We start from the raw sequence: 13,538 nt of genomic DNA on the forward strand, positions 1-13,538 counted from the left end.
AGTAGCAATGCTGAAGTTGAGATTAGCCAGAATGAAAATATGGGTAAAACGCATTATAAATAAGCTTGTAGTTATTAAGTCTCTGTCATTAGCTAGCTTTAGTTTTTAGCACTTCTAACATGTGAGACTGAATATTTCTTGATGGTAGTCAAATCTGGGGAATTTCAGCATCTTATCTTTAGATAGTTAATGTTGGATGGATCAAATACTAAAAGATATGCAATATTCAGCTTCTCCTCGTGGCAGAATTATCAATAGGAAGTTGATCGATTAAGCCTGTGCAGGGGCGGTGTGAAATGAAATGCAAGTCAGAGAGACAAAATGAACAGACAGGGTTGTGTATGGACTTGTAATAAAGCTGAATACACTCAGCCTCTGTTAGAAGTTTGAGATACTGTTAAGTGTTGAGGAAACACTCAGTTCTAGCCCGGTGGCTGTATTAATAAACCTTCACATGAGAGGAAATGGAAAATAAACTTGTCAACACCTAGCAAGCAGCAAAGGACGACCAGCAGCTCTGAGGAAAGCAAGTAATCGGGTAACAGAGGAGGGCAGACACAGCTCTTTGTGGAATCTCTTATCTCTAAATGAACTTCAGAGACAAGTTTATGTAAGCAACACTAATGGCCACCGGCGCTCCCTAAGTACTCACCCTCAGCTTTCAAACTGAAACTGACCACCTTCATGTGAGCTTACATGTTTGTACAGACTCTCTAATCTGATACGTCACTTAAAAAGTCATTTAAATATCTTAAAGTGCTCCGAACTGGTCGCTATATCACATCAGGTCAGTCTCATTACACTAACATTAACAGCTGCTGCTTCGGCCATATTTAACTCTACATGGGTGTGACCATTTCTGGCTTCTAACCCTTCAAACATTATGAGTGTATCTTTTTACTGTGAAGTAAATGTTACACTGTGAATATTTATCCCTCATTACAAACTTAATTTAGCATTCATCAAATGCAAACAGTAGAAGCTAATTCCTGCTTTAATGTTCTTGTTTTTACCATCAAATCAGAGCACAGTGACCATCAGTCTCCTGTTCCTGCTCTCTTTAGAAAACAAGAGTGAGCTGGAAACTGGCAGAAAGTCCACAGATTAAGAGACAGGAAAGGGAAAGGAACAAGAGGTCAGGACCTCTGAGGTCATCAGCTGTCTGTCTGCAGCATATGAACCCTTTCCCCTGACCCGACCTCTTTCAGCACTGACCGCTGGTGAAATGCTACAAGCAGGAAAAAAACACTTCTGGGCTACCTATACTGTCCTATCCAAGATTAAACAAATCCAGACCTAAAGCTTCAATAAACAAACACACATACAATTTTGAGGATGAACTTCAGCACCTTGTATTTCTCAGAGCCAGTAAATGACTTTTCTTGCCAGCTGTTTTCTCCATTAAGCTTGATACCCAAACTTTCTGCAGCTATCCTCACAGAAACCAGACTACTGTTGGTATATTCTTGGGCCTGTGGCCACTGAAACCTTTGTTGCAGCCGAAGCGCTGATTTTGATACAAAACTAATCCAGTTTGGTTGGCCTAGCACTTTGGCCCCAGTTACAGACGCAAAAGTCCTCACGCATCTGTCGCTGGTTCCCGGCCACAACCCTCCGTTGCATGTCTACACTCACTTCACTTTAAGAACACCCTCTTACTCGTCGATGTCACCTCTACCTCACTGACGAATCAAATAAAAGATGAGTAGGGCATGTGATGCCAACTTTAACTCGTTATTTCCCAGAGTACAAATCTAGGTCTAGGGCTTCTACTAACACCAGGAAGAGATTCCTTTCCGTTGGTTTTACATCTTCATTCTTCTTGTAAAACATATTTAAAATGTAAATAAAAAAATATTAAGCACAAATAGCAATCTAAAAGTCTTAACAACTATGAAAGCAGAAATGCCATGATATGACTTTCATAACTTTGCAAAAGTAAGCATCAATAACAACCACTCTGACATTGAAGTTGTGGGAGCTGCCTGTGCAAAGAAACGCTGCTAGTGGACACAGGCCCTAACTTTTCCATACGAATATCACAAGGATAATCATTTGCAGCTGAATTTTTGACAAGAGGAGAAGACTGGATTCCACAATGAGCAGAGGTAGATTTTCCACTGGATAACAATGTCTGAAATCACATTCATTTAACTGTTATTTATGCAAGGGATTTAAAATGTTTTAAACATCACACTCTGTGGTGGCTTCACAGTTCAACAGGCTTTTGTTGCAGAGGGGAGGCAGCAGCTGAGGGATCACTTAGCGCTCTGCAAAACTCTTTGGAATAAATTAAGTTAACTTGATGCTCAGTTCTCCATCCTGAATCAGAACATGAAAGGTTTCCTTCAATGTCCAAACTTGTATTCTGTCTTTTAAGTGCATATGAATGTAAATGGTTTTCAATGTCTCTGTATGAACCGACAGCAGCGACAGCTTAAGTACTTTATGTGACAGTGCTGCTAAAAAAAGTTGCAGAAAGGCAAACACCCCTTTAAGTGTCTGTTTACACTGTGCCTTGATTTGTTCTCCTGATTCAGACATTTCTAAGGATGACTGTCATTCTACTGGCTCAGAGCTGTCCAAGATAAACACCAGTGTCCACTGTCGCCACTATCTTCAGCTATAATTGTTCATTATGTAAGATAGGTCTGAGACAGCTTCCCTTGAACCTTCCTCTCAGTGTCAGACGTCTGTGTAGGTTCAGGAAAATCCACTCGAAAGACAGTCACATTTAGACTTTCCCATTCTTACACCTTCAAGATGCAATCTGAATATTTTCCCACGACGGGTTAGGTACTGCTACACAATAGGCCCAGAATGTTCTGGGACAAATTGCTCTAACCAGGTTCTCTGTGTTGTTTTCCACTACCTTAAGAGTAAAGTATGCATGTGGTGCATTGTTTTTGGGTCCCGCAGATCAGCAGCAACAATCTCTACTCCAGGGTCCAACTCCTGCTACTGAGCTGAGCCTCATTGTTCCCCAGCATTTCCTAACCTCGGAGGAATTCCTCCTCCAGGAAATATGGTTTACAAGAGAAGGAACCCCCCCCCACCCCCGTCTTTACCCTTCACCCTCCTGGCAATATCTGCTGTGTCTTCCTCTCTAGCTGTATCCAGTCTACTGCTCTCTCTGCTGGTTCTCGGAGTCCCCTGGATTATCCCACCAGGGAGTCTAACGGGGGGAGGCTGTCCATTCTGACCCTTGGACACAGAGAGACTTGTCTGGTTCTAGCATGGCACAGGAGGAAGGCACAGGAGGAGGCGTGAGTGGGTTTGTGTGTGATCACATGAAAGTCTTTAATATGACCCTTCTCTGCAGTAGGGCTGTCTTTGATCATCCTAAATGTCTAAATGATGCTGCCAAGGACCTCCCAGATGATAAGACAGTAGATAAAGGTGACTCTGTCTTTCTCTCTCACTTTCTTGCCTCTTCATGCGGTGGCTGTGTTGCAATAGCCCAAAAGATTTCCATCATGGGAAACGTGTTGCAAATTCGGAAACACATGCGTAAGTCAAAACTGAAAGTAAAACAATTTCTGCAGATAAAAAACGTGCTTCAGAAAACATGTAGACATAGAAAGGATGAAAAGGGAAAACACATGAATCGAGAACATAATGCAACTGAAAAAAACAAACCCTGCAGTCCAAAAACCAAGGATCTCCAGGCCTCTAGGGGGCGCTAACTACAACTTAATTTGGGAAAATTGTGTTACCTAAAGGAAATAACGAACGACAGAGATCTGGAACGCTGAAGACACGGCGGGATCAGAACAAAACAGATGACAATCTCTGGTGATTAAAATGAAGACAGAAGGCGCTGGTGGCCTAGCGGTCTAAGTGCCACACATACAGAGGATCCAGTCTTCATCGCAGAGGTCGCCAGTTCAATTCCCAGCCACAACCATTTCCTGCATGTCTTCCCCTGCTCTCTGCTCCCCATAATTCCTGTCTCTCTTCAGTTGTCCTGTCAAATAAAGGCAAAAAGCCCAAAAATATATCTTAAAAGATTTTAAAATGAAGACAGTGCAGAAGTGCAGAAAAACTGCAGTTCCCGGAGTGTCCACTTGAGGCTCTAAAAGCCAAGGAAACTAACTCAGATCCCATGTTGACATGCTCATTTTTACAGAAACAAACATGTTTACGGCCTAGTACAAAAATGGTTTTGGTCTCTATAGATCATTTTTGAATTCATAACATTTATGCAGGGAATAACTTTCTTATAACTTATTCATTCTATTTAGTCCAGCATAACTAGGCGTGATCAGAGGCGTGGCTGATTTGACTGACAGATGGGTGTATTGTACCTGTTTGCAAGGCGGCAATGTTATTGTTACCTGTTTGTCTATTTGTAGCCGAGCCAAAAGTTAATGTTAGTCAGCATTACTAATATGGTGCCCGCCATTGCTTTGGCTTAATAACACCTCTTCATAAACCAATGGGTGATGTCACTGAGACTATGTCCAAATTTTACAACCAATGACTGACCATCCTCATGTTATAGTCACCTTATCCTTTGTAAGAGTTCTGTAGATGTCTTGGCTGTTGTAACATAACAATTTGTGCATTTCTGACATTGCAACTTTTATTTTGCAGTGCCTTCCCTGTTAATGTGTTTGTTTCAGCACGATTACAAAGTTGTATCTGTTCTCATGTCTTGTGTTTATCACTTAGCTGCTTGTTCCCTGTACTGCAAATCTTTTGGTTCCAGTCAGCCACCACATTTTTATCACCATCACCGAGCTCTATCAACTCCATCAGGCATCTACAGCAACAACAGCTATCTTCCTCTGTCAGATCTCAATCTGATCAGATGCATCCGCCCCAGAACAAAGTCCCCCTGTAAGAACCCGTCACTTCTGAAATGAATCCCAGATCCACCACTACAGGAGAGATGAAGGAGGGGTGGCTGCATTCCCTTAACCCCCCCCTCTCTCTCTTTCTCTCCCACTATTAGGACAGAGGACACGTTCCCTCATGAAATCGCCTCCTTCATTTCTCCAGTGATGCCACTTCTAAGAAAGGCCAGATCCAGCTCCCATCCCCTCCCTCTTTGGTCCCTCTGTCCTCCATTGGAAACATCTGGGGAGTGGGAGGGAGGTCAGGGTGTGCACGCTCGTACATGTGGTCTGAGAAATAGGAACCGGACTTCCTAGTAAAGTCCTGTTGCACAGAAAAACTGAAACTGCAGAGGACAGTACAATGGAAGACCTCCAATTCAATGTTTTCATTTGACGTTTTTCACTTTTAACATCCTAAACACCTCTTTTTAGTCAAATAAAGTTAATTATCACAGATTTCACAGCTTTCTTGTCTAAACGTCTCAAAGTTCCACCCTCTCTCCTGTCTTTTTTGAAGCTATTACTTAATGTTATGTCATTTAGCTGCCAGCATATCATTCATGTCTTGAAGCGACCAAGAGTAACCCTCAGTGTGCGGCCTGATGAGCGCCAAAGACAGAGGGTTTCATTTGACTCCACCTGTGCAGTTCTTGGCAAGAGGCCACACTTCTGGATTTAATCAGACCTTGGCAAAAGAAGCCAGAAAAATTACACTCTCCTGTGTTTATCTGTGATGTGTGGGAAGTGGGTTAATCTCTCAAAGGAGGACTGATGCTGCAGAAGAAAAGTTACAAGCTAAGGTGTGTGGTTATGGAAGTTTCTTCCTCTTGGATTTGTCAAGTAAGATGAGAAAGTATGATATAGAGATGCTTCTTTTGCCCAAAAACTTGTGATTATTTTAAAAGTTCAGTCAGCCTTGGATTTAAATAAGTAAAAGCCTTAAACAGCCAATGGTAAGGCTGAGAAGTGGATTTAACACCCCACTAGCTGGGCATTAACTGAAGCTGTGCATCTTTGTGCCTGCTTTCCTAACTTCAAACTTTCACTGTGAGAGTTAACATCTCCTATTACAGTGTTACATGTTTAAAAAGTGAAGTCTTATGTTAACAGTTCTGCTAACATCACTTTAGAGCCACAGAAGCATGCAGAGAGGTTATTGACATGTAACACTTGTAGGAGAGTTCTGATGCACCATGCATACTAAACAGGCTGCCTGTTTGTGTTTATTTGTTTGCTGCAGGGCTTCGTTTACTGGAGTTAAATGTGTTTTCTGTGCAGTAAATGTTCGAGTGCACAAACAAAACTCACCGAGAGAAACTCCAGAGTCCCAACATAATCCCGTTCAGTCTTTAAAAGTTCATTTAGGACGCAGACTCTTAGTCGGAGCTGTTTCTCCAGGTCCTTCCCGCTTTCAGCTCTGTGCTCACCTCTGCTCTCCTCCGTCATTGTGACTAAATTCATTCAAACCTTCTTTTTTCCTTCAGCTGGAGAAATTTTCACATCACAGACGAGAATGTAAAGTCTGCAGCATGGTAGTGTAGAGGAAGCGACAGGTCTCTGCAGGGGAAGTCCACCAAAAGTAGAAAAACAATGTTTGGATGCTGAGAGGAAACGCAGGGAAAGTCGATTTAAAGGAAAAATGTGAAAGAAAGTTTAAAACAAAACAACACGAGACAGCGTCCACGCAGCGTCACTGAGGAGAGGACAACGACTGGACACCAGTTAGAAAGTTGGGTCCATGTGACTCCTACACTCTTCATCTGAGTTCAGCCTCCCATAGTGTTTAACGCAGAGGAGGACCAGAGTCAAAGTAACACAACACACTACCACTTCCGGTTTAACTTTTCAAAATAAAACCAAAGCAACAGGTATTAAAGAGGAGATTCACAGTCATTTATTACAACTAATTACTCTGTGATCATACAGACGATAGAGACTGCAGGTAAAAAGTGCTGAAAGCTATAAACACCGACACCAGATGAAACTCAAAGTATTTTAATATTCATTTTGACACTTGTGAACTGTAATATGAAGTCAAGTTGATGTACTTCTAGCTTTATTTATTGTTTCTCCCTTTAGCTTAACAATTCAGAATCATAGGCAGGATACAACAAATGTTCACCAACTTTTTGTAACATTACAACATTAACGCATCAAACCATAAATACAAAATAATCAAACTGGACATCACAGCTGAAAGTTTTACTGCACAATACTTATTTACTCAACCTTACTCTATCAATACATATGAAGTGACATAATGGAAATGTATACTGTAAGTGTGTCTAATTTGTTTTGGAGCACTTGGAAACCTAGCAAGGACTAAATGCTGAAACAGGGTGTGACTGAGAAATACTAACCATCTTCTTACTTCTGTATGCTGTTTTTTAACCTGTTAGTAGCCTGTGCACATTTCTCACTGTATCACTGTTTTTTGTAAATATATTGTACATTTTACTTACTTAGATCTGTACATACTTTTCTTAGGATATGATAATCGACTTTTTAATTGCTATTTTTTTTTGATAATTACTATTTTATATGCCCTTGTTTACTTCATACTGTTTTGCACTTTCTACTTTTCTGCTGTAACACTTTAAATGTCCCCGTCGTTGGATGAATACAAAAATATCTTATCTTATCTTATAACTTTGTGTCTTATGTTAAATCATAGCGATAATGAACCCTTTAAGTATAATGTTTTTGTTTGACTTTCAAAATTCATTGCTATGCTGTTCAGGCTGTTGTTACAGTTTGGCCTTTCTCATTAGACAAACTAAAAAGAAACAAACTAAAGTATTTTCCTTAAAATTTTCTTACAGCAGTTTTCTCGTAACAAACGTGTCACGTCTGCAGCAAAGTGCCTCTCCCTGATTTTCATTTTACTTTTATTGAAGGACATTATCCTAACGAAGCGAGCAGATGCTCATTTTTATAAGCTTGTAATGTAAAGATCCTGCAGCTGCTGTCCCTGAAGACTGCATCCATCTCTCAGTCTGCTGTGTGTCTTTGAATTTTGTGCAAACTTATCAATGATCATCGGTGATCTCTCTCTTAAGTTTTGAGTTAATTTCCATAGGTGATAATAAGTTAGGTAAGCATCAACACATTGACACAAAAGCAGCTTGTTGTCACTGCTTGGGTGTAATTTCCAAGGAACCTTTACATCCTAAAACGAATTACCTTCGTGTTTCTAACAGCAGCTTTTCATTTGTCTACTCTCAGCAGAAATCAAAGTTGTTTACATCTTTTATGTTTCTTCTTTAATCTCAGCCCATCCTGAAGTGTGTCTTTTGAAGCACATTCAAATGAAAAGAAAAAGGCCACCTCAATCTATCAGCACCAGAGGAAGTCTTTATTTTATGAGGTGATTTTATGTCTCAATTACCAGTTAGAGTTAGTTTTGTGAGGTGAGATGAGGACAGAGCTGTTAAACCTGACTAAACCTTGACATATGGTAGACTCTGGTGGTTAAATTCAGTACTGTTCACTTCTTGATGATAAACTTTTGTGCTGCACTGTTTCTTTTCTGCCACAAGAGGTCACTATTGTTTCAGCTAAAATGCTGGTCTATCTCAGTTGAAGGTTTTTCGGTCATACAAGCATCATAACTCATCTTTGAATTCACAAAGCTTTTGTTGTCTGAATGAGCCTGACTTTGACATCAGCCGAGTCCTGAAAAGTGCAGGTTAACTTCCTGACCCTCAGAGTTTGTTGTTATTGTAGTGTATATTTTTGAGGTTTAGTGCTACCTGCTGAGGGTCGCCTGAAGTGTTCTGCTCTTCAAATGGAGAATAAGTGTCAGATGGCGAAGAGCTGCTTGCTTCTGTTTATTAACACCTAAAATTAAACATAAATGGAGATTACAGTTTAATGTACATTTAAATAAATATTTCAGACCTCATCTTTACTCAAAGACTCTGAAAGGAAACCACTTTTTTTGCAGCGGTGAAAATTGATGTTTACAAAGTGGAACAAGTTATTGTCTTTCGTTCAGATTTATCTCACCCCTCCATCATTTAGCTCATTTATTTCTCAGTAATCCCCAGTGAGCGGTAAATGAAAGTAACACACAACCCTCTTTTTACTTTTGATCGTGTGCTGTGATTAAATCATCTATGAAGGAAGTTTTAGTCAACACTGATTCAGATATCCAGCTCACAATCAAAGTCCCCAAACCTCCATACGTCACCCATTGCTTTGTTCTTTGAGACTTTGAAGCTTTCTAAATCTACTTCTATATTGTTCAGGATATTTCAGTTGCTTACACGACTGGCAACATGGTTGTACAATTGAACATCAATGATAAATGACAGATTTTCCTTCAAAAATGCATTTAATAGGGACTTTTAATCAGCTAAAATTTTCCATTAAATATTCCCAAGAACTCTTAAAAAATTGGCAAAATTTCTGTTTACATTTTACCCAAAAGTACCCCCTAAAATGAAAATAGAAAATTCTAGAAAGTTTCCAAATATTTGCAATAAAAAATCCTAAAAAATCTCAAAAGAAATTTTGAAAAATTACCCTAAATCTTCTAAATTTAAATGAAAATTCAATGGATTTAGTTTTGCAAATTTTCCTTGAAAAATTCCCATAAATATGTATCAATGCTCTCCAAATAATTCTTTTAATACCCCCAAAAACTCTTATTGAAAGTTCCTGGAAATTTCCCAAAATTCCAGATTACTTTCTCAAAAGTTTCCAAAATATTTAATAAAAACTCCTGAAAATTCTCGTCCCACTCTAAACAGTTCCACTTACTAGTTTTACTATTTAGTCATCATCATAACACCACCTTGTGGAAAGAGTCTTTATTTCATATACACAGGGGCGGATCTGGGAAAATATTTATGGGGTGGCAAGAAGGGGGCAGAACATTTTTGAGTGGTGGCAACATGGCAGATGTCTATGTGCTGAATTAATTTAAAAAGGTATACTTTGGTCAAAGCTTGATATTATTTTTACATATATTGTTCTGTTTTCTGGATGTCTTTTTGAGTTGATTTGTCCACATATAAAATGAGGGTGTATTCCTGCTTTGATAAGGGGGCGCCCCACACCCTCAACAGGACCACCCCCCCTCCTTAAAAATCAAAACAGGCAATTTAGTTTTAAGAAATGCTAAAACATATATATGTGATATGGGTAAAAATTGTTTGAAGTATAAGATATATAAATAAAACATAAGGCTTTAAATATTTTTCCTTAAATGTTCAGATATAATGAACAGTATAGGTAGGGGAAACACTGGCTGTTATTGATTTTCTGTGTGTTTAAAGTTCAGACTGTGTTAAATGATGTCATTTGTGGATGTCTTTTCCCTCTCACTGCCTGGAATATGTACGTTGTCTTCTTGTCTCTCTGACAATGCTGTCCTGTGGTAATGTCGCGTCATCTCGTGCTGCATTCACTGCGGAGATGTGTCATGATCAAAAGCTGTGACTCTGAGAGCCGATGCTTTATAGTGAGTCAGAAGAGCCGGCTCGCATTGAGAGAGAGCCGGCTCCCATTTTTTTCCTTTCGCTGCTTAGCTGCTCAGCCCCAGCTCTGCTCACAACAGAACTTTGTTTTGATTGGTCAGCATGGCGGCCATGCGGCCAATCACATGTGAGGACATAGGATAGAGGTGATGGAGGGGAGGCTGTGTATCGTGGCTACATCTGTTCCTTCTGAGAGAGTCTTCTCGAAGACCAGGCAAATACTCTCTGAGAGGAGAAATCAGATCAGCCCATCCAAGCTGAGGCATCTGATTTTTCTCAATGCCAACCTGAACTGAGGACATTAATAATGTTTGCTCCAGTTTGGTTCTGGTTCTGTTTGCTTGAGTTTGGTTCTGGTTCTGTTTGCTTAAGTTGGTTCTGGTTCTGTTTGCTCAAGTTTGGTTTTGGTTCTGTTTGCTTGAGTTTGCTCTGGTTCTGTTTGCTTGAGTTTGGTTCTGGCTGTGTTTTAGGATGGCACTTGCCATCCTATGCCACCCCTGTAGATCCGCCCCTGTAGATACACTTCTCTATTTATCTAAATTTCCTACACTTGATGACAGCCATGTTTCGACCATGTGGCCTCTCTGCAGCTGGTACAGCAGATCATATGGCTGCAGCACACAGTGATGTTCACAAAGGTGGTAGGGCCTATCCAGTGCTACCAGCAGCTTTAATTCATCTGTAACTAATGCATTACTGAGTTTTTGATCTTTATAACAATAACTTTTATATAAAACTTTTCCTATGTTTTCTACAAAGAAGGAAGAGATAGAAAAACACAGCAGATAAAACATAACAAAAGAAAATATTAAAGTACTCCCAAGTGCTGTCTTATGAAAATAAGGTTCCAATTTAATATTGAAAAAGAGGAGAGTGATGTAGCCTGTGTTATTATTACTGTCAGTTTCACAATCTGGCAACTCTCACTGCAAAAGCCCTGTGACCTTGGCTCCAAAACTCTCTGAATAAAAGCAGAAAAGTTCCTCATTTCAAGGCTGCAAATATCTAGAAAGCTTGGAATCACTTGAACATGAAAACAGGCTGCTTTGCCTTTATAACTTTACTTGTTTTGCCAAACACTCTTATCTGATTTAGTGGTTAAAGCAACAATAGCTGAACTCTTCACAAATCCTCCTCCACTTTTTTTATCTTTAACCACTGAGCTCTGCTTTGTTGTTTCCCCATCAGCACCAACTCGCCTGATGTGCACCACTATAAGTCTTTGTGCTTTAAACTCACACAAACAGAGCAAACACTATTTGTAACTGTGATTATCTTTTAAATGACCTGTTCATTGTGAGAGTGGTACGTTTCTCTGGCTGCCAAATGGACCTTAATCGGTGCACCATCTTAAACAATCTGCTCCTTGCCTTTAATTCTCTTTAGGGGTCATAGGTCATAGATGTGCACTCATAGCCCCGTCAGGGTCAGTTGGAGTCCCAGATCCTGCAGAGGCCCTAAAGACATCACAAAGAGCTGCAGTTAGCTCCACAGTTTGACCATACCCCCTCCCCAACCAGCGCAGAGCCCTCCCTCAGACTGCACTCCAGTCAAAGAGCTCATTCACACCCTCAGCGTAGACTCAGGGAGAAACATGCTGATTTCTGGACCTCCATGCCTTGACAAGATTGAAAAGAGTTAGACTCAACTCTAAGAAAGATGCATGGTTCTCCACCTTTCCGCTAACCAGACCCCAAAACAGCACCCGGGTCCCAGGTCTGCGTTCCTGTGTGTTAAAAACAACACACACTCTACCACACTGGCTCCCGAAAGCTGCAAGTCTGTGCCCAAAAAACGACCAGCCAATGAAACATGCGACCATATTCACTCTGCCCACAAATCCTAGAACATGATATACATGGAGCAGAGTGAGCACTTCATGAATATGCTTCTGTGTGCAGCTGTCCTGCTGCTCAAAAACACTTCAGTTTCTTGGTTAGTTTAAAAAAAACAGCTCTGACAGTAGATCCCTCTTTTAAAGCTGGTGCATTTAAGAAAAGTCTGAAGACACTTTCCTGTGAGGAGGAGGATACTTATGTCCTTTAAAAGTAGAGATGTTTTTACTCTTTGAACCTGAGTTAACGTGCTGTGGAAGAGCTTCTTACAGATGGAGATATTTTATGCACATTTGCGTTACCTCCTGCGTCCCACAGACTCTCAACCACCCCTCAAACCAGAGATACAGAAAAGGTCGACCAAGCTGCACCAAATACTGAAAGCAAACATTTTACAATGTATTATTTGTTGCATGAGCTATACATCACTTTAGTAGTAGCAGTGAGTCACCCACGTATGAATAAATACAGATTAAGTTGTCTCACATAAGAGTAATTCTGTTTGGGTTGAGGTCTTCGCTTGATGTTGATCTGTTATAAAATCCCAGTACAAGGAACCTTGAATGTTGCTGTATGCCAAGTCATGCAAAAACAAAACACTCAAAACGCATGAAAATATGTTGTTATGCTGTTTGAAATAAACCATCATTAAAGAAAAGGAAAGTTTGTGGAGTGTTGGGGTTAACATTAAAGTATAGAGTCACTTATCTCTCTGCTGATTTTGTCCTGTTTCAATGTGTATGCAGTGTTTTCTGATAAAAAATATTCTTTTGATGACTTCTGACAACCCAGAGTTTCACTCACAATGATTATTTGTTGTGGAAAAAGTAAGAAAGTTTCTTCTGTCGCACTGTCACGACACCAAACCCCTTGCAGCACTTTAAGGCATTTAAACTTTTAATGAAGACACATCAGTTTTATTGTTGATGATCTGGTTTACCTTTTTATGTAATAAAGAAGCAGTTATAACATCTGTGTTAGATATTTTTATTTGTTTATGTGTTATATTTGTTATCAGTTTTCCCTGTGTAGGACAGCTGAAGAGAGACAGGAAATGTGTGGAGAAGAGAAGGAGGGAAGGCATCCAGTAAATGGTCGAGGCTGGGAGTCGAACCTGCAACCATTGCGACAAGCACTATAGCCTCTATATGGGGCACCCAAACATCTGCCCGAGATTTAAATGTTGGTAGTCAAAGTATATTATTAGTGGAGTTAGAAAAATCTTTTTATGTGTGTGCACATATATGTACACATATATTCCATTCCTGCAGAAGTCCATGCCCCAGCTGAGCCACCCCAGTCAAAGAAGTCTGAAGGTCTGCACAAGCCCCTGTAAAAGGATCAAGGTCTGCACACCTGTGAACTGAACAAAAGAAGGG

General features: G+C 40.1%; 1 protein-coding gene across 2 annotated transcripts in view; it reads right to left on the bottom strand.

The window, feature by feature from the left end:
• Positions 1-6,619, bottom strand: part of prex2 (phosphatidylinositol-3,4,5-trisphosphate-dependent Rac exchange factor 2) — a 107,482-nt gene extending 100,863 nt beyond the window's left edge. Inside the window, exon 1 of one of the 2 annotated variants that reach the window (XR_004634516.1) lies at positions 6,150-6,618. Coding sequence is in view for 1 of the 2 variants with exons in the window: in XM_034706250.1 (XP_034562141.1) it covers positions 6,150-6,302 (153 nt within the window). In the remaining variant the exon portion in view is untranslated. Of the gene's footprint in view, positions 1-6,149 lie in introns of both variants that reach the window. The other variant, XM_034706250.1, reaches the window with a different exon arrangement.
• Between the last annotated feature and the right edge of the window lie 6,919 nt (positions 6,620-13,538).

This window comes from Notolabrus celidotus, chromosome 17 (assembly GCF_009762535.1).
Source record: "Notolabrus celidotus isolate fNotCel1 chromosome 17, fNotCel1.pri, whole genome shotgun sequence".
NCBI lineage: Eukaryota > Metazoa > Chordata > Actinopteri > Labriformes > Labridae > Notolabrus > Notolabrus celidotus.